General features: G+C 36.2%; 1 protein-coding gene across 4 annotated transcripts in view; it reads left to right on the top strand.

Annotated features, from left to right (window-relative positions):
• TENM2 (teneurin transmembrane protein 2) overlaps window positions 1-22404 on the top strand; it is an 865315-nt gene that overhangs the window by 463611 nt on the left and 379300 nt on the right. For all 4 annotated transcript variants that reach the window (XM_087924563.1, XM_087924565.1, XM_087924562.1 and 1 more), the window contains one exon: window positions 16713-16922. In XM_087924563.1, coding sequence (XP_087780689.1) covers window positions 16713-16922 — 210 coding nt within the window. The remainder of the gene's footprint in view (window positions 1-16712; window positions 16923-22404) is intronic.

Below are 22404 nucleotides of genomic sequence, written 5' to 3'. Positions count from 1 at the left end.
TATTTGGAATATAGCATTTTAGAAAAGCCTTCTTCTAATTTTATATTCTTCAGATTTTCTGGGATAGCAATTCACTGAATTCCTTATTTCCAGGGTGTAACATTTCTGGAAGATTGGACTAAGACTGATTATTGTGAGATTGCCTCTTTACAATTATCTGTGCCCATCCAAAGAGATTAGGCAAGGTTTGCATGCATCAGATGCCATCATTTAAGCTGTGTCATCTGGTGGCACCTAGGAGGTCAGCCTTATCTGTATATAGGTATCACTGCACCTATATACATATCATTCCTCCTTAGATCTAGATGGTCAAACCCTGCCTGCCTTTCATAAATTTTTGGGCTTTTCCCCAGACATTGAATCAGAAGGTCTTGTGAACCTATACTATTTGATGTTTCAATTGCCTCTGAAAAGTATATTTTATGTATTGTTGTTGTTATAATTATTATTTTACTTATTTTAATTATACACTGCTCTGGATCTCATGTTGAATGGGTAATTATTTGAATTCAACATGTACATTTGAAAAAACAAATGAACAAACAAGTTTGCATCATAGGCTTTCTTAGAGTTTTCCATCTCATCTCTTTCCTTTATATTTAATTAACTGTAGAAAATAAGGATATTTCTGAAAGTTAACATTGGTTGTGCCTTCCAAGATTTTCCTACATATGAACATCTCTGAATATAATATTGCTTCTTCAAAATACATGGGAATCTACCTCTAAGATGTAAAATTAAAACTTTAGGTGTCATTGTCAAACTATTATTGACTTAAATACATGCCACATATATGTGACCAGCATTAATGGGGAGGTAAGTGAACTGCTTCAAATTTGTCTGGTTTAATATAATCCTGTTAACATTACCCACTATAGGAAATACATTGTCTTTCTTGGAGAAACTTCTGTAGGAGGTGTCAAAAGTCAAGACGACATTTTTAATACCTGCTCCCCTGATTCCCATGCCTTCCTGATTTATTTATTTTTCATTGCAAAAGTACTGGATAATTTTAATCTGATAGGAATTTTTTAGGTAAATCTCTCTCACTTCCTTATCACATGAATATTTAACTAAATGTATTCAATGGGTTGTATTCTTATTGTGTGATTTTAAAAGAAGAGAGAATTGTGAAAACCAGAACTTAGTCACATATCCCAAAGATGCTTCAACAATATAAATAATTAAACAAATAAACATTTGCTTCTTTCAACAAGTATTTTCATTCTTTAGGAACTGATCATACTGATTATTACATATCTGACGCACAGGAATAAAAATAATTGTATCAGTAAATCACTTACTATATTCCAGTTATCAGTGCAATGAAAAGAAGATTATTTAAAAATTAGATTTTACCAGTCAGAAGATATCGTCTTTGATTAAATAAATGTTCCTTCCTTCCTTCCTTCCTTCCTTCCTTCCTTCCTTCCTTCCTTCCTTCCTTCCTTCCTTCCTTCCTTCCCTCCCTCCCTCCCTCCCTCCCTCCCTCCTTTCTTTCTTTCTTTCTTTCTTTCTTTCTTTCTTTCTATAATAAAAATAATTTACAAGTAAAAGATGTGAAGGTTATGCAGCTGTTCAATGTCTTTTGGGAAGATTAGATTCTGTAATGAGAAGATATAACCCTCATTTTATAAAATCTGTTGCTATCTTGAGAAAAACATCACTGAATAAGATTAGAAAATACTTTTTCTTGAAACCATTACAGTTTCAGGCTGATTACTTGGCATATGCTTAATGATATCTTCATAGCTGGAAAACAATAATTTGTTACAGTTAAAAGAAATGAGTGAGAAACCAAGTGAGAAAGCTTATATTTAATTCTGCATATTTATTGTTAGATTTCAGTGACTTAACCTACTTGCTTAAGATAAAGAGTTTGGTATTCAGAAATATGTGTGTACATTTGCCCCAGAAAAGGAACTTAAGTTCAAGGTAGCACCAACAAGAAAACTGTGAACAAGGGTGTTTGTGTATGACTGTATCTGTGTATATGTAAGAGTAGTATTTAATGAGAGACCAGAATGTGACCAGGAACCCAACTCTGCTGGATTATATTTTTTATCTTTCTTCTGTTTTTCCTGTAGTTAACATCTGTAGTATAAAACTATTCAGTTACAAACACATACCTACTAGAATACACACACACACAAGTGGGTTTTTTTTTGTATGTGTATGAATACTTACAGGCAAGGGTCAATCAAAGCCTTTATCCACCTAACAGAATATTACAGACAATGACCAATATTATCTTTCCAAGGGTTCAGGGACTTAATTTTTTAAGTCTCATGTGTATAAAATTAAAATACTGAACATCTTCTGCTGGTTAACTATTATAACATACATATTTATTCATATTCCTTGCTATTATTTTTAGATAGGCATCTTCCAGACATTTTCAACATGCTATTAGATATTCTGGACTTGCAATTCCAATATATCTGGAAAGTGGAAAATTGAAAAAAATGTTCTAGAAATATCAATCCGTCCATTAGTCCATATATGTATTTCTCAGGGATAAAACAGCATTATTGGGCAGACAACATAATGTTGTCGTCTCATCAGATCCAGGATGCTGCATTTGCCATACCTTTATCTGATTATTGTCAATGTAAATCATCTAGTTCTTAAATTCCCTATCTTGCCAAGGAGCGTTTTTATGTTTTTGGTGCTATTTTAAGACTTGTTTACTCATAATTTAAAACTTATTTACTTATTTAACTATCTGTGAATCATTGGTGGCTTTGCATGTCTTTAGATTTAAGAAGTCTGTGTTTTCAATAGCCTTTTTCAGATATCTTCCCTGGGTTATTCCTTTTTTTTAATTGTTAGTATTTCAAGTTCCTTTTTAATCCAATCATACCTCTGCCTTGAGATTGTTGTCCAATGAAAACTTGGATATCAATTTTATAAATACAAGAAAATATATTGAATGATGCTTCCAGGCTCTGATTTTAATTTTGGGCAAACTCACCCATGCATTTAGCTGCAATTTGGCTAATTGCAGAATATTTCTTTGTGGGAGAAGATATAGCTGGATTTAGGGTTAGGAGAAGAGACAACCAAAATTCTATTTATGCTTTTTCATGTTGCCCATGGATGGTCAACAGATGCACTGCAACTTATAGCCAAATAGGATTCCTTGAATAGAAGACATACAGCCCCAGTTGGCTTGGCTATACTTGGTCTGAGCAGCATATTTTGCAATGAAAGATTTACTTGCCATTTAAACTCTCAACTGCTACACAGCCATCATGATATAATTTAGGATGCTTTAAATTATCTTCTATAAATACCCTCTATAATTTCCATGATTGTGTCCTGCTGTCTTGCACCATTTGGACAGACTCAACAATATTTTCCACTATTTATAAATTTTATTGAATTTTCACTTTTTACATTTACACTATTCCACTTTTACTTTACTACAGTTACACTATTCCACTTTAACTTTTACATTTTCTTTCTATTGTCTAGCCAGACATACAATTTTTCTCAGACCGTATAGTATTCTTTTTCTTTCCTCACGTGCAGTTCCATTATAAGTTTGTTCATTTCTGTATAATCAATTACTTTCTTTATGATCATATCATCTGTGGGGCTACTATCTAATTTCCAGTTTTGAGCATATAATATTCTAGCTGCTGTTAATATATGTATTATTAAGTAATCAATATATTTAGTATATTCACCTCTAGTTATGTTTCAGGAATGTTTCAGGTTTGGGTACTATCTTTGAGCTATTATTTCCTGTAACCATATCTTTATCTTATTCCAAAATTTCTTCGCTTTTGTGAAGTGACGATAATATTGCTGACAGCATGGAGGCTTCACTCAGGTTGTTTTTGAAAAGGAGTTTGATTCATGATCCTATTTGGAGTCACATGACACTACAAATTGGCATTATGAGTTAGAAGGAGATAGAGTAAATTCTTAATTCTTAGTTTACCCTCTGATACAGAAACACATTCTTCTGTTTTGAATGCATGTTAATATAGTAAATAATAATAATAATCGCAGATGTTATTTGCTTAACTAACAAGAAACTTTTCAGGGCTAAACCCCATTTATCGGACAACCTTGTGACATTTTTTTTCTTCTGCTTTCATAATCACTTGTTGGGAATCAGGCACCACTAAAATAGGAGCTACAAGTAATATATTATCATTTATAAAGCTTTTAATATTTGCTGTTGTGTTTCCAAGTACTGTATTTATGAGATTAAATCAAAAATAAACAATATATCATGCTCATCCCCTGTAGGTCATGGCTGAAAACAAATCTGTAAAACAAAAGTTGTAGTGTGTGAAAGGAATTGCTTCTGCACATAGAAGAGATGGAGGGCAGCAAGAATTTAGGAAACGGTACATTTAAATTTACATATTGAATGTGTTCTCTTTCATATGGTTTGCCCCCAAGATACAATATCTCTGTTTTACATAATATGCAGTATGTATTTGGTTCCTTGTGAACCAAGTATATTGTCAGCTCATTTTGACTTATGTTATATAGAAAAAAAGCATTTTGCTTGTTTGCCTTAATTTTCTGAATCATACAATATGGAGATATGCTTCACTACAGAAAACATAGCAATAATAGTATTTATTGTCAATTTTCAAATGAATATCATGAAGCATATGTTCTTTTTGTCTTTCCTGGAGTGGTACTCTTCTTTTTCCACTAATATTGATTACTGTAAACAATATCCAAGGTTAACTGTGATCATTAATATTTCTTCTTTATTGTTGAATTTTTATGTATTATATGAGGCTTTTCTCTTCATTTCATTACCAAAACATTTAATTCTGCCAATTGCACTAAATAACTAGAAAGTGACATCGCTAACTAATATTCCTGATTTATAAAAATTGTATAAACTTTTTTCCACTTTCCCTCCCTGATAAAGGTACTGTAAGATATAACCTTTCCTATAAAAAAGCCTGTGATGAAGAGCTCTTCTTTAGCTGTATACATAATTTATTTGAATAGGAGTTCTATCTGTCATTGTGCCTCATTCACCAAATCTTCTGTCATTGACTGTCTGAATTAGCAAGATTTGTTCATTCATTCAATTCATTCATTCATTCTTATTGTATACTTACTTATCTATTTATTTATGAAATTATGATGGTGATGTGATGGAATACTCAGTTGTTGAGAAAACTTATAGTTTATTCCTGTATAACAGGGGAGAAAGTTGTCAGTTTGACTGTTATTATAACCTTTTGTAGAACTTGAATGAAAAAGAAGAGGATAGTGCTCTGGGGATATTAACAACAGGGTTGCTAAATTGTCAGAGAGGTTGCAGAATAATGGAAAAAGAAAGCAAACTTATAGAAAAGAATACTAGAGAAGGAGACTTTAGAAAATACAATGAAACAAAAATGAATTCTTTAAGTAGTTTAAGAGTTTTTGCAATTTCAAGATAAATGGATAAGAAGAAGTGACCATGGGTCACTTCAGGATGTAAAAAGTTGACCAAAGCATAGAGAATAAGGATATTGTTAGATATAAACATCTAATCTGACACATGCTTCAAGGTCTTTCAAGTCCCATGATGCCACAGAGTTTTTGTTCATCCTTGCATGCTGACCCATGAAGAAAGTTTTCCTTGAGAATTACAAAATGGGCTGTTTCTCACTTGTGAGAGCTCTCACCTTGTCTCATAATTCCCTCCCTGAAGTAAAGCACCATGTCAGCCCCTTGGCAGCAGTCATTTTCTGGATGCTATGAGAAAATCCTTTAGCACACTACTATGCAACAGCCATTTTGGTTTTATATTAGTTGTTTACTGCTAGCTCACCATGAAATGCAAAGGAAAAACAAGAAAATGGATTGAATGTGTCAGCAGTTGTTTTAACATTCCTTCACAAATCAGCTCTAAGGAAAAAGAAAAGTGAAAACATAATGCAAGAAAATAATGCCAAAATGCAATAAAAAGTTTGAAGGGGAAATGAAGCTGGTAGCCATCAAGAATAGGATTTAGAGTAGTTTATCAATCATGAAACCTTTTTCCACTGAGTACCCTCTAGATATGATAGGTTCGTAAACCTACCAATCCAACATTACCAGGCTGAGCCAAACTGCAGTATAACTATACCATGTCAATAATAGTTTAATGATGGAACTTGAAAGTGTTAGATCTTTTACAGAAGCCATATACATCTACACCCAATTTCATTTTAGTGTTGTTGGGTTTTTTTGAAAAATATATAGGGAAAACAACAACAACAAAACACCAGCAATAGCTGGTGTAAGCAGCATATAAATTTGTTACCTATATTATACCTATATTGTAATAGTGTAAGCAGCATATAAATTTATTACCTATGCTAGTTAGGATTTCTGGAAGATGGAGCCTAGTACTTCTGATAGGGGCAAGGCTGGAAAAATTAGCACCACTTATGATATTTGAAAATACCAGTACCAAAACCAGTCAATGTATGTGTTCCATTGTTTTCACTTCATCTATGGGGAAATAATTTCTACATTTTTACCTTAAGTGTATCCTCTCTTGCGGTATAATTAATAATGCAGTATAATTGTGCATACATATCCCCCTATGCTTCAGGTGAAAGAGAGCTTTGGGAAACCTTACCTTTCTTTCATATTAATTAGAAATGCCTTTTGAATATGCAGAATTCATTCCTGCATACCTAAGTAGTATTTTGCTATAAGCATTGGTGTTCACTTGCTCCCTTTTAATTAAAATATTTATTATCTAAATGTTGAAATAAAGGAACAAACTCCAGCTTGTTATTTGAGAGTAGAACTACATGTTACACAGGACATCACTGAGTTAATATCCTGATATGTCAGCTTTCTTGTAAAAGGGATCTTTATGATTCCCTAATTAGATTGGTGCATAGTGGAAAACATAAAATATTTAATCTTGTTCTCCTGAGCTAAATGCTTTCCCCACGCCCGATACTGTATTACTGAGTGAGTATTTTTAACAAAATAGAAAAATCCTGTTGCCTCTCATTTATGAACCATATGGCCTCTGAAACATCATCCCTCCAGAAATTAGACTGACCCCAAACATGCTAGCCTCCCATAAGATTTAAAGATCTTGTCTCAAGGGTACTTTTTCAGGAGGCAACTGGACTTTGCTTTTTATTTGAAGACGTTTCGCCTGTCATCCAAGAAGCTTCTTCAGCTCTGACAGGATAGTGGGGAATGGAAGGATTTGTATTCCTTGCAGACAGGTGATCATTGCATCCTTTGGGGCACTTTGAAGCACTTGGAGGTTTATCTGTGTCCTCAGGGTCACCTAAGTAGTGCTCCGGGTTCCTCTAGTTTGCAATTTTTTTTTGCAAAACCATTCTTGAGAAGTTGAAGTATAGAATGTGGAAATTCAAATGGTGGGTTAAGAGAATGATTTAGAAAAAGATGCTTTATTGGATATAAAAAATAAACTGGCTGAAGTTTTAAAAATTAAAAGGAAAACACAAATGGAAACCAAGAGAATGACTTGGAAAATATTTTGTTATTGGATCTACAAAAGAAGCTTGTTAAAGCTATGAAGAAATCTGTAAAATTGGATAAAGAAGAACTAAAGAGAAATCAAATCCTATGACATAAATTGGCAGATAAAATTATGTTCACATTGCATATTCTAGAAAGTGGTGTGTATCTCATTAAAAGTCGTCAAAGTGATCCTGTCCTAGAAAATTCATAAGGTTCTCTAAAAGAAACCATCTGCCGCTATTCACAGAAAGCATATGTCGATTACCAGAACTGAATATGCTTTATGTTTTTACTTTCATTTCATATGCAGTGTTTAAACAAAAACACTTTGTATAAAAGTTTTCCTAGATGAGTAATCCCCCAGTTACGAGTGTTCCCTTAGTGAACATTCTAACTTATGCAATAAGTGCCTCCTAGTGTTTGCAAACAAGGCCCCAAAATACAAACTCTGTAGCACCATGGCAGTTGTTTGCACTTATGAATAACTGCAGAGTCTCTGCAACATTTGTCCTGCATATCTCCAGCTGAAATAGAGCTTCTGAGGGGCAGATCCACCCCTCAGAACCCCCATTTGGGCATTCAGAGGCCAAAATGGAGCTTCTGAAATGGAGCTTCCAAGGGCTGGATTTGCCCCTCCCCCCCATAAACTCCATTTCGGCCTGCAATGGACAGTGGAGATTCAACCAGGGGTGGGATTCTACCAGTTCTGTCCACCTCTGTAGAACCAGTTGCTCCAAAGAGCAGCAGACATAGAACCGGTTCTATGTCTGCTGCTGTTGTGGTCCACCCGCCTGCCCGGGCTGTTACCTGACCTTTATTTCCTGCTTTTTCAACTGCAGCTGTTTTATGTGACACAGCTGTGGTTGAAAAAGCAGGAAAAAGGGGCTTTTCCAACCGCTGTGCACTTGCACGCAGCATTGCTCAGCTGTCCAGGCAGCTTAGCAGGTTGTAAATTGCACATGTGCAACTTGTGCGACTTGTGCATGCACGAGCAATGCTAATAGACAGAACCAGTAGTTATACTAGTCGGATCCCATCCCTGGATTCAACCACTATTCTTTCAGTGACCATTCAGTTACGATAGTGCTGAACAAGAGGGACTTACTGTTGTTCCTAGTAGTTGCAGCTGTTGTGGCATTCTACAGTCACACAGTTGCAATTTGGGTACTTGTCAACTGGCTCACAATTATGATAGTCATGGGGTTCCACAGTCATGTGATCACCATATGTAACATTCACTGCCAGCTTCAAACAAGCAAAGTAAATGGACAAGCTAGCGGGAGATTGTAAATGTGGATACAATGACTGCAAGACACTGTGATCATTCAGAATTTTCCTAATGATGGCAACTGTCTCAGCCAGAACTGCCACTGTTACTTTGCACTTTATTACTATGTCACTTAGCAACGGAATTGGCCATCCCAATTACTAGCCTTAAACAAGGAGTACCTGTATATATTGGATTGCGTAAGTTGCTTGAATGTCAACAGCAGAGACCTTTAGTTTGGCCTTATCCCAAAGTTGAAGGACACCTTGTCAAGCTACTGCCCAATGTTCTTCTTGTGCTGTAATTGCATTTCTAGCAATGATTATACTTTCTAAAATGGAGTTCTCTGAAATATGTCATTCTTAGCAAAAAGCTACTACCACCACCACCACCACCACCACTACTACTACTATTGTCCTTAACATCATCAAGCAATTACATCTACTAAGCCAGATCCTTGGAAAAGTTTCAATAGGAGGATGAAAATGCCAAATCCAATCTAAATGTCTGGTTGACTGTGCAAGAAACAACAACAACAACAATAAAAATAATAATAATAACAATAATAATGGCATCTATAATTTTAGGACATTGGGTTTGATAGAAGTTTAAAAAAACCTCTGATCTGCCCCCCCCCCCCTTTCTTCAACAGCTTTCCAAGATTGCCAGGGAATGTCTAAAAGCCTGGTCCTCAGACAAATCAGCCATCAATAAATGCATAGACATTAACAACATCTATAGACTATGCAAAAGAGACAACGAGATAATCAACCAATCCAATAGAGAAAAAGACTCCATTACCTCTCCACCAGTAATCAGCACCCAGATCAGCATAGATTAACTCCAAGGTTATCTTCAGACAATCAAGCAAGCAATATCCCAATCAAGAAACTGCCAAAGAGCCATCAGTAAACAGCTGAACCAAAAAAATCTCTAAGACTGCCCCTCCACAGAGAGAGATGCAAGACACCAGAATATAAACTGATAGCAAACAGCACTTCTTTCTAGCACTGATGATGTTACCTAGTTAGGGTAATGAAATGTCTGCAAGCAAACAAGCAAGCTCAGAGAGCAACAAGGAACCATCATTTCAATCCTGAACTACAAATATTCTCCTCTACTGCTAACAGCCTTTCGCGCTGGAGTCTCCATTCGTAAAGTACAATGTTTCCTTAAAGGCAATAGGATGCTGACCGACATCAGTGACATCAATCAACATTTAAAAGGCAAGGGAATATAGCACCTAAGTCCATGTTTTTTCTTAAACCATAAAAATCAACCAAGAAAAACCCTCTGCCTGATTAGACAGAGATCTTTCTCTTTTAAAGGAGATAACGAGAAGAATATTTCTTCTAACCATAAAAAGCCATGTGTTCTTGGTTTTTTTTCTTCTCCCAGTCATAAAACTATATATTTTACTCACATGTCTTTCACCAAAGTCTTGAAATCATATAAAAATCTTGCTGGTGTGCCAATCTGTGGCCAGCTGTCCAGAAGCAAATCTTGTATTGTCTTTGGACCAATAAAGAGACACCTCCTTCTCAAGCAGTCAACCTCCAGTTTAGATTTTAGGGACAGGAGTGGGATTCTACCAGTTTGCACTGGTTCAGTAGAATCGGTTGTTAAGATTCCTGATAGTTTGGAGAACTGGTAAAACGGGCCCCTGACTGGCCCTGCCCCTCTCAGCCCACTCCTCCATTCCTTGTCTAGTCAGTTCTTAATCACTGACAGCCTTCTCCCCCTGCCCTCACCACCCAGTCACTCCTTATAGCACATGTGCGCTTCATTGCTTCCCACATTTTCCCACCTGCTGCCATCACTTCCAGTAGCAGCAGCAACCAGCCAGCCAGCCAGCCAGCCTTCCAACCATCTGATCTCCCTAGGTGAGTGAGGCTCTGCAAGCCCTCGTCATCTACATGCCGCTGCTGCCACCATCACCAGTTTGAGTCCCGACTCCTGGGCCGGCCTAGGCCACCATTGCCATGACGATGATGCTACTCTCACCCTTGCTACCACCATCGCCGCAAGCCTGGCTGAGTCCTGACTCCTGTGCCAGCCTAGTCTGCTGCCACCATGCTGCCACCGCACTCAGCGCTCACATCCTAGCAAGCTTCCCCCCCACTTGCCTGGCCTGCTTAGCCACCAGCACCATGTCTCCATGAGGCACTCGTGGCCTAGCAAGCTTCCCCCCCACACCCCACTTGCCTGGGTTTCTTAGCCGCCAGCACCACAGCTCCATGCAGCACTTGTGGCTTAGCAAGCTTCCCACCCCCCACCCCACTTGCCTGGCTGGCTGATGGCTGAGAGGAAGACAAGCCAGGGCTGACCCGTCAATGCTTGGGTCCCACCTGGATCCTCCACAGCTGCTGGGACTTGCCTGCTAGGAGCGGGGGATGGGGGGAGACTAGGGAGCATGATGCTATGCTGCCTGGGCCTGTATCGCCCAGGTGGCATAGCATCAGGGAAGGCAAGCTGAGAGCCACTGGGCTCTCCACCAGCCCGCACTTCCACTCTGGCACAGCAGGTAATGAGGTGCACCCCAGTGCGAAGAACAGGGCAGCGAGTCCCAGCTACTGCTTCTTTGCCAGCCGGAACTGAGCCAGTAGCCCACATGCCGTCTCCTAGCAGAAGGTCCCGGGACCTCACATGTGCACAGTCATAAATTAGAACACTTGCTAAGCAACTGTCCATTAAGCAAGGACCACTTGTATTTGATTTGCCAGTCACATTGCCACTTGGCCACACCCACCAAGCCACACCCAGCCAGTCATGTGACCATCAAACCATGCCCAGTCAGTCACGTTACCACCAAGCCATGCCCACCCAGTCACATGATCACCAAGTCACTCCCACAAATTAAGCCACGCCCACAGAACCGGTTGTTAAAACATTTGAATCCTACCCCTAGTTAGGGACTTATCCTGGCTTGGAAAAAAAGGAACCCAGGGAAATTCTCACAACAGTTGTTTTTTTTTTAACAAAATCACATTACTAAAGAAACAATTTTATTTTGGCTCAGTAATTTGGAAATAAAGACATGGTGGCTGGTGAGGCCTGAAGAAGCTTTGTCAGACACTACCCTTTGCATTGCTAAAGCAATAGCTCTAATTAGCCTACATGTACCACCAAAAACCACCAAGCGTGATACTGGACCTACTTTTGATTTTTGAACACAGTCTTTTCCATGTTTCAATATCCTCACTTGCTAAAAAAGCAAAACAAATAAAGACTATAATTCAGTTTTTGCCTTTCCATTTATTCCATCCACGAATTGCATAGAAGAATGATGCAAAACCACAATGCTGCTTGGAGAATCTTTTCCTAAGATAGATAGTTTCTTGCATGATTAGATTGTGTGGATAGATGCCTGAGGCAGAAGAAGACATGAAAGTATTGTTACTCAATCTCTGTCTTGCTTGGATAAGGTTGGTCAGTGATGCATGATACAGTTAGGAGCTGCAGATTGTGAGTATACATAAGAGCAACTACTGCCAAAATTCTTAGCCAAAGGCTTCTTTGCTTGGTTTCCTTGGCATCTTGGCAATAACAAAAACATTTTTGAAGTTGCAGATATTTGGCTTGTTTATGATTTGTATTTCACTATATAATGTTGTCAGACTCTGCCTTTAAAAATATGTAAAGCAGTTATCACTGTTCCTATATCATCTTGGAAGTCTTGGATTTCAAATGGTTTATCTTTAAATTTTGAACAGCTGATATAACCTTATAAAATTAATCTATATAATTTTAAAGTGCTTGTAATCGAACATTACTTTTATATAAACCTCTCTTTCTTCGATATTTGTAAGTAACAAATTGATGCAGTAGATCTTTGTGTGCCTCGCTGACCTTGATAGTAATGTAGAGGTCACATTTCCACATGGGGAAGCAATTCCAGAGCACCTTCTCCATCTTCATAGATACAAGCTGTTTTTACTCCTCCCTGAAATCAATCAAGGAGCACGTCTCCTCCAACTTCTTTTTTACCCTCTGACAGGAATGATAAATACAGTCAGGGCAAAGAATTTTATGCCAGCTCCCCTTCCAACATTTGGAGTAAAGCAGGAAGAAAAAAAGCAGAAATGGATGGCTTCAAACATTAGGAATTGTAACGGCAGACAAATGTCCTGACCCTGACAGATGACTTTGTTGAGTAGATGTATAATGGTGAGGCTTAAAGCATGTAAACTGCTTGGTGAGCTGGATTGGGTAATTTAGAAAAAAGAACCTAACTGTGGCATAGAAGAATGATATCATCTAGGACAGATGGATGGGCTTGTTTCTGGCAGGAAGAAGCAGTAAAAAAACAGAAGTGGATAGATAACAGAGAACAGATAATCAGAGTTGGAAGGGACCTTTTAGGTCATCTAGTCCAACCCCCCCACCCAAGCAGGAGATTCTACACCATTTCTGACAAATGGCAGTCCAATCTCTTCTTGAAAGTCTCAAGTGATGGCGCTCCCACAACTTCCAAGGGCAAGCTGTTCTATTGGTTGATTGTTCTCACTGTCAGAAAGTTTCTCCTTATTTCCAGGTTAAATCTCTCCTTGTTCAGTTTCCATCCATTATTCCTTGTCTGGCCTACAGGAGCTTTAGAAAATAGCTTGACCCCTTCCTCCCTATGGCAGCCCCTCAAATATTGGAAGACTGCTATCATGTCTCCCCCGGTACTTCTCTTTACTAGACTAGCCAAGCCTGGTTCCTGCAACCAAACGTTGTATGTTTTAGTCTCCAGTCCCCTAATCCTCCTGGTTGCTCTTCTCTATACTTTTTCTAGAGTCTCAACATCTTTTTTATAATGTGGTATACAAAACTGGATGCAGTACTCTAGGTGTGGTCTTACCAAGGTTTTATAGAGTGGTATTAGTATCTCCCTTGATTTTGATTGTATCCCTCTGTTAATACAATTTAGGATTGCATTAGCTGTTTGGGCTGCTGTTGAACACTGCTGGCTCATATTTAGCTGATTGTCCACTAGGACTCCAAGATCCCTCTCACAGTTACTGCTATTGAGCCTGGTTTCACCCAGGCTATATGTGGATAGGAATGGCATTGTAATAAATCCAAAATATATTTAGCCTTAACTTGCCCTGACAAATCAGAATTATCTCTGTTCTTCAGTATTGAGATGAATGTCTTGTAACACTGGGAAATGTTTAATCCTATGTACTGTTCTGAATGTGGCTGAACATTGTATTTTTTTAGCATCAAAGTATGATTCATTGTTGTACATTTCTAATAATAAAATGTACAACAACTGTGTGATATCGTAGTGTATATATATCGTTAATTACCAGATCACAAACTGGTAACTCCTTGCTTAGTTACATGTTCTCTGTGGTTTATAGAATTTGGTGGCCAAGTTTCTGTTCATTCACATGTTACATGGTTCATGAAGCAACTATATTGTAGTTAGCTACTGAGCCAAGATAAAATCCTTAAACAATTTGAACCTGGAGTATCTGACTGACTGCCTTTGCATTATCAACCTAATGAATTTTTCACTTTGGGGAGGTTTTCTAGTATGTGCCATCTGCACTTACTTGTAGATAGATTCTCTACTTATGTAGATAGAAGTTGAGGTATTTCTCCATTTGAAATATACTCTCCCCTGAAATTTAAGAGACATCTGCTAAAGATCCCTATCTTTCCTCTATGAATGAAGAAGTCTGGATGATTTTTATTTTCTCTTGTCCTCACCTTCTCTCCTTTCTGCTATCTTTGCAATAAAACCATTATTTTTATATTGCTTTTAAATTATTACTTGCATTATGGTACTTGTATTGTTCTATTGCAAACCATTTTGTAATTTACACTAATGGGAAGCAGTATACAGAACATTAAACAATGACTATACCCAACCACAGAGCTGCATTATTGATGGTTTATGAAATGCTGTTTACATGAATTTCCCACAAACTGGAAAACAATGAGGGTCTTTTGGGGGGTCATCTGGATGTTTTGCTTTGTGTTTTCTGCACTGAGGACATACTGCATGTTGCTGTAGTTCCTACCCTCTGGATAGAATGGGAAGAAAATATATTTGTTACTTCAACTTTTGAATTCCAAAGGGTATTTTTTTTTTAGCAAGTTAATCTTCATCTTTTTCTTCTTTTAACAACCCCATAATCCCTTGCGGGGTAGAGTCTGGGTAACTGAATGGAGCTAGCAAAGTATTTTAATGGCCAGAAGCCTTTCCTGTTGCCAGTGCGGAGTTTCGTTCAGCAGATATATTTTCAGTGTGCCGAGAAAGAGAAGTATCTGCCTCTACCTAGGATCGATCTCACAGTCTCCTGATTGTGAAGCAAGAGCTCCACCTCTAGGCCACCAAACTTTGCTCCCTCTTTTTGAGCAAATTAATGTATTGGATAAAAAAAAAGATTTAAAACTTATCATATGTAAATCTGATTTGGGAATGAGAGAGCAGTTTGCTTACCTAAATGAGGCCACTACTTTTTTGAGACATCGGACAATTTAGGGCATTTGACATTAGACAATTTCCACCTAGATGGTGGAAATAGTGGAGGTCACTAACAATTTAAAAGATGGCATCTTTATTCCTTATTATCATACTATCTATTCTTAAATTCTTTGGTAGATTGGCCACAAACATGATTTGGAAACTACATCTGATGCAGAATTCTGTGGCCCATATCAAAGTGGGCAACAAGAAAAACATTTTAGTTTGTTTAATTGCCCAGACTGCTAATTAACTAGTAGTTTCCGTTAAAGATGCAGATTGTCTGTACTTTGTATAATTGAATCTCTCTCTTTTTTTGTACATGCCCTTCTTCTCTAAGTCTTCTTTCAATGTTTTTGTTTTCAGATTGGATTAATGGAATTAGGATTAATTATTATTAGAATAATAGCCTCGGGTGTTTTCTGGTAGACACTGTGATTCCTTGGAGCTTCCTATTGAGGAAATACTGTTTGGACATCTTTCCGGTTACTTTATTTTTCTTTGAAGTATTTTTAGAATTAGATGTGAACTAACTTGGAAATACAGGAATTCCAAAATCTAAATAAATTTATATCTTAACTTTAGTTAAATCTTACAGTTGAGATATTTTTCTATAATTTAAAAGTAGGCATTATTATTGTTGTTGTTGTTGTTGTTGTTGTTGTTATTATCAGCAACAGCAGCAGCAGCATCTATTGCATAGTCAACCAGATGTTCAGAATGGGTTTGGCATTTTTGTCTACTTAATGAGTTCATTTTTATTATTATTCATGGTCTCTTTTTCTGACTGTTCCATACCAGTCTTAATTCTTTTTGCTTTTACTGTGCTATACTGCTGTTGTTGCTGCTAAAAATGGTCAAAGTAATATTCTTATCTCAATTGCATAAAATGAGTGAAAACTTCAATGGCCAAAAATATGTGGCATTGTTTTTACAAGAAGTTAAAAGATTCTCATTTTTTTCAGTTACTATAGTTTTGAGTTGAAAACTGAATTTTTAATGGGCTTAAAATAAGCCAGTTTTTCTAACATTAATAATGGTAGTAGTTGTTGATGTTGTTGTACTTAGTTCAGTATAGAAAAAAAAAATCAGGTTACAAGATATTTCCCAAGTGGAATTATATTCTTCAGTTATGGCCAAAGGATAATTATCATTCCATAAATCTCTTTGAATATATCATTGATGGCAAATCAATTGATGGATGCACTTCCTTGCTGATGTTTTTCTAAGCACATTGTGTTCTGGCATTATTCATCCAGCATCAGATGAAGTACAGGCTGGTGCTATAAAGCCAAAATCTGAAGGTGATGTCCCTTTTTCTTGGATTGGTCTTGCTTAGCGCAACTGGTCCTATTGTCTTGAATATGATGCAAAGGGAAATCATGGACACCGTCTACTTTGATTCAATCCCAGTTGTAATCCTGTGTGGTGACAAATAATATGTGAGTTACTGCTTGTATTTTCTTTCATTCACATTTATTGATGAAATTTGATCCCCCTGTCCTCTTTTTTCAGGTCGTCCCATTCCACCTACGTCCTCATCTAGCCTTCTCCCATCTGCTCAGCTGCCCAGCTCCCATAATCCATCACAAGTTAGCTGCCAAATGCCCTTGCTAGACAGCAATACTTCCCATCAAATTATGGATACCAACCCTGATGAAGAGTTCTGCCCAAATTCATACCTGCTAAGAGCATGCACAGGGCCACCGCAAACTTCCAGCAGTGGTAAGGAAATGTTATTTGATTGTAAATATTATGCTTATCTGAGAAAATTCTAATTGTTACAAGAACAGTGATTCAAAATAGGGACATGAGGCAAATGAACATATATTTATCTGTTAATTTGTTGTAGTTTGAGAACTTTATTAAAGTCTGATACATTGATATTTGTTGTTGTCAAATTTCATTTTAATGAAAAAATGAATTAATAGTTCTGAATTAATAGTTAACTTTATAAAACTGAAACTATGAATGCATTTTATTATGATGAAAATTGCCTTGTATTTCTGGAGAAATATATAATGAAGGTATCGGACTGCTTTGCATTTTTATAGAATTGCCTTTTAAAATGCAAAATGTTTGCTAGTCCTGTTGTAATATGTTTTCTATTTTCATATTTGTTATGTTTCTTCCAATTTTCTTTTCAGAATTGCAAGTAATCCTAACTTACAATTTTTTATGAAGTATTGATCTCTCTCAAATTGACCACTGATTTGTAAAATATTTAAGCTGCATTTTTTTAAAAATGAAGATATAGATTCTATTGTGAGTGCCTCCATTTTTGGGGAAATCCTTTTACTCCAATCAGATATTCAAAAAGTAGTGTGGACTTTGTAGATAAGGTAGGATGAGGAAGTACTAGATCAGATATAGGGGGCACTGACAATTTGATTGAAGCGCATTGTGATTTTTCCATTTCTGTACTTTACAGATTTTCAAAGTATTTGAGAAATTGCATTAGTTATTGGGAAGTCCTGTTAGTATTATAGATTCTGCTTCTTTGGCACAGTTTTCTTAGCTATGCATAAATCATTTGAATAAATTTAAAAGGAAGAAATAAAACATTTTAAATGAATATTACAAAAAAACAAGTAGGATATAAATCAGGACCACTACTAAATAAATAAATACATAAATAAGGAGTAGAACAATGAAGTTTCAAGAACATTTTTAAAAAATGTCTATAATAATAATAAAATAAAAGGAGAGAGCATCCATGGGAAAGATTTATTGTTGTTACTTCCTACTTGCCTCTTCTGATTCAATTTTCTTGTTATGGTTTTCTTTTATGTTCCATAGTATGCTTGTTATTCTTATGTCACAATAATTAATGAATATAAGATCTGTAATTGGTAAGCACACTGCTGTGTTGCCTGAACACATCTTAGAAGAAACTGCTTGGCCAGCAATTTATGCCCGCTAAAGCTGGGGGGAAAAAATTATATAGAGCCAGAAATCTGCATTTGGCAGAAGAAAACAAAACAAGATTTCACAAAACTCTGGTGATTCTTTATCTTTTAACATGATGTCCTCATATATCAGAATGATAAATCTGATAAATGTTAAATTGCAATTCCAAGCACATACATGGAAGTTTAAAGTTATACTAATGGTGCTTGCTTATAGATAAATCATTCTAGAATTGAGGCTTTCATGAAGTCTTTAAAAAAATGAAAGAAAAGCACTGTTAGATCAGAACGAACAGCATCTAGGTCAGCAACTTCTTTCTTAAAACAATCAAGTAAAGGCATCTAAGAAGCAAGCATGACATGATGGCAGGAGCAATATTTTTCCTCTTCAGTTAATAAAGTCTCCTCTGCTTGGAACATGATATAGTGTCCATTGAGATATTTGTCCATTATGAATATAACCTCCTTCTTTAGCCAGTGATATAGCTATTTTTGTGCCAGTATATGACACTAATTACTTAAGAAATTCTCCCTTAGCACTGTGCTGTGTTACTTTGCAGTCAGTTTTACTGGGTCACTTTTAACATTGTAAAAAATCATAAAAAGAAAAAAAAACTTTCCAGCCAATTTACTTACACCACCTGCCCATGGGATTTTGAACCAAAACACAGATGAGATTCCTATCCTATTAAAGTTCAGCGAAAGTTTCCAGATTTCTGTCTGCTTTTGGCTCTTCTAGAATGAATGAAACACTTTCAACTTGTGTCCTGCTGCAAATTCCACCCTTTATATATGTGTGTGGGCAGGGCTTTGGGCACATTTCTGCTTGTGATCTCCCCCTTTGTCCCCCCTCCACCTGTGTTGCTGAATAGTGGCTTTCTTGGAATTTTCTTCCTCCTTGCTAAAACTGTTGGAAAAGTTGAAATGTGCAAGAGTATGATCCTTATCTGTTGACACTGTTCTGTCCCTGGATGGAATTCAACAATTATCAAGAGATTCAGCTGGTTTCATAGTGGAACTATGCAAATATTTAGCATTCAGTCTCTGTTAATTAGTGTATAAAATTATATTTCTCTCAGTTGCCACACATACTAGGATAGGGAGAGGTTTTCTGTTCATTAACTGACTGTCATGGTAGATGTTGCCTCCTACCAAAATTTTTACTTTCCAGAATATTCATTGTCAATGACAGGATATCCTAGCCTTTCTTAAGAGAGGTATAACAGATAATCAGAGTTGGAAGGGACCTTGTAGGTCATCTAGTCCAACCCCCCCACCCAAGTGGGAGAGCCTACACAATTTCTGACAAATGGCAGTCCAATCTCTTCTTGAAAGTCTCAAGTGATAGCACTCCCACAACTTCTGAGCAAGCTGTTCTATTGGTTGATTGACCTCACTGTCAGAAAGTTTCTCCTTATTTCCAGGTTAAATCTCTCCTTCTTCAGTTTCCACCCATTATTTCATCCATTATTCCTGGCCTACAGGTGCTTTAGAAAATAGCTTGATCTTCTCCTCTCTGTGGCAGCCCCTCAGATCTTGGAAGACTGCAGTCATGTCTCCCCTGTTCCTTCTCTTCACTAGACTAGCCAAGCCCAATTCCTGTAACTGTTCTTCATATGTTTTAGCCTCCAGTCCCCTAATCATCCTGGTTGCTCTTCTCTGTACTTTTTCTAGAGTCTCAACATCTTTTTTATAATGTGGTGAACAAAACTGGATACAGTACTCTAGGTGTGGTCTTACTAAGGCTTTATAGAGTGTTATTAGTATCTCCCTTGATCTTGATGTATCCCTCTGTTAATACAATTTAGGATTGCATTATTAGCTTTTTTGGCTGCTGCTGCACACTGCTGGGTCATATTTAGCTGATTGTCCACAAGGACTCCAAGATCCCTCTCACAGTTACTGCTATTGAGCCTGGTTTCACTCAGTCTATATGTGTACTTTTGGTTTTTCTTGCCTAAATGTAGGATTTTATTTTATTCTACACTGAATTTCATTTTATTAGATATGGCCCAGTGTTCTAGTCTGTCAAGATCCCTCTGGATTTTGAGCCTATCTTCTTGGGTGTTAGCTATTCTTGCCAGCTTAGTATCATCTGCATATTTGGTAAGTTCCCCTTCTATTCCCCTTCTACTCTATTCTAAGTCATTAATGAATATATTGAAGAGTACTGACGGAACCTTGTGGCACCCCACTGCTTCCTTCCTTCCATATAGACTTAGACCCATTAAGCACTACTTGTTGAGTATAGTTTGTCAGCCAGTTGCGAGTCCATCTAGTGGTGGTGCTATCCCACTTTTTTCTAGTTTACTAAGAAGCAGATTGTGGTCTACTTTATCAAATGCCTTGCTGAAATCTAAATATATTATGTCCACAGTATTTTGCTGGTCTCCTAATTTAGTCACTGTGTTGAAGAATGAGTAGACACATTTACAACTCATTCATATCTTTTTATTTTCTAAGAACTCTTACAGGAAATCAAGATTAAATATTAGCTAATTAAAAAATGCCGATACAGAATCATACTAATTCATACTGTAAATTTTTCACCCAAATGAGAAATTTGTCTGATTTCTCCACTTGTCTATTCTTAAACTTTCACCAAAAAAGGATGTATCTGAGCAGCCACCTTCTTAATCTAAATGGACCATTATATACAGATGCATAATACTGTCTGGCTCATATATTGATCAGTTCATCATATGAGTATATTATTCTGAAAGGCCAGACGATATAGATAGATAGATGATAGATAGATAGATAGATAGATAGATAGATAGATAGATAGATAGATAGATAGATAGATAATAGACAGACAGACAGACAAATGTGTGTACTCATTCATGCTTGCATTCTTTCTTTCTTTCATTCATTCATTCATATACTATATATGGAACAATAAATGTGAAAAAATATACAGTGTACCTCTGAGTTTTCATTTGTTATTTCAACTTTAAAAACGGTTTTTACTTTATGAAGCAACATGGAATCAAATCTTTTGTTCTGAACCTAAATATTTTACTCCACCAATTAAAGTGATCATATGAATTATGATGCTACAGTGTGTATATCTGAACTCCCCAATGTGCATGTGCATGTATTTACAGCACATCCTGTCCTTTGATTTAATCAGAAATTCTAGTCTATTTATTATGCTATCCATCCTGATTTAGTTTTGGACTAGAATAGAATTCTAAGTGTTTTCTTCACGATAAACTGGGTTAGGATTTTTTGCTACTGGAATTCCTTCTTTTAATTTCTATCAATAAATGATTATAGTTATACATGCTGTATGCAAAATGTTTCCTGCAGGATAAAAAAATCATATTTTTCCAGTGCTTTAAATTATAAATATTCAAGTATGAGAAAAAAATGTTCTGGCAAAATATTCAAAATTGGGATCATTCTCTACATATAAAAGTATTGATTTTTTTAAAAAAATAATAGTTCTAAAATGCTTTTATGGAAAGAAAACATTGCAGTAATCTTTTTACATTAGTAGGAATATGTGCCACTTCCAAACAATGCTTGTTTTTGTTTTTGTATTTTATTTTAATTTTATTTTTTTCTTAAGAAACCATTTATCGTACCCTATCTATCTGCTGGTATATGGCTAAATAAAGATTGATTGATTGTTTATAAACTATATTTTTATAGTTGGAGGTACAATAAACAAACTTTAGATTTTATCCTGTTTATTGTCCCTTTTAAACATTACAAAATCCAAGCTTGCAATTATTATGGATATAGGAGCAGGAGAAGAGATGAGATTTCTTATTAGATTTTAAAATTAAAAGGTTTTAGATGACATCTATCATGTTTATGGGTAGATTGTTCTGATTGCTGTTCTAATTTAACAGATGGAGTTGTTATGTGTACTTTTAAAATAATTCTGCATGTGTGAACTAATTATGTTGGTCACATTGTGTTTAATCAACTAGCACTTACAGGAATGATTGATCCTTTTAGATGAAATATATACTTATATTTGTGTTAACCGGAACAATTAGATACTAATTCCTAAATTGGTTTATATGAACCTTTCCAAGGATAAGATGATAGTTATCTTATTACATTGCCCTGCACCCTTTTTGCTAACTGTTTTTCATATATGTGAAAAATTCACATGCTTAAAAAATACCTAATCAAATCTTTCATCAGGTAAGCAATCTATTGTTGATATTATGAAGACCTTTAGTCTACAACAAATCTTTATTAGAACTCATTAGAACTTTCAGATTGAAAGAAATTAGATTATAGGTCTTAAAATGACATTACATCATTGGGGTGACGGCTTA

The sequence above is a fragment of the Pseudonaja textilis genome, chromosome 2 (genome assembly GCF_049901715.1).
Source record: "Pseudonaja textilis isolate UNSWEBS1 chromosome 2, rPseTex1.2, whole genome shotgun sequence".
Lineage (NCBI taxonomy): Eukaryota > Metazoa > Chordata > Lepidosauria > Squamata > Elapidae > Pseudonaja > Pseudonaja textilis.
The sequence above is the reverse complement of the archived record's forward strand: the minus strand, read 5'-3'. Positions and strand labels throughout refer to the sequence as shown.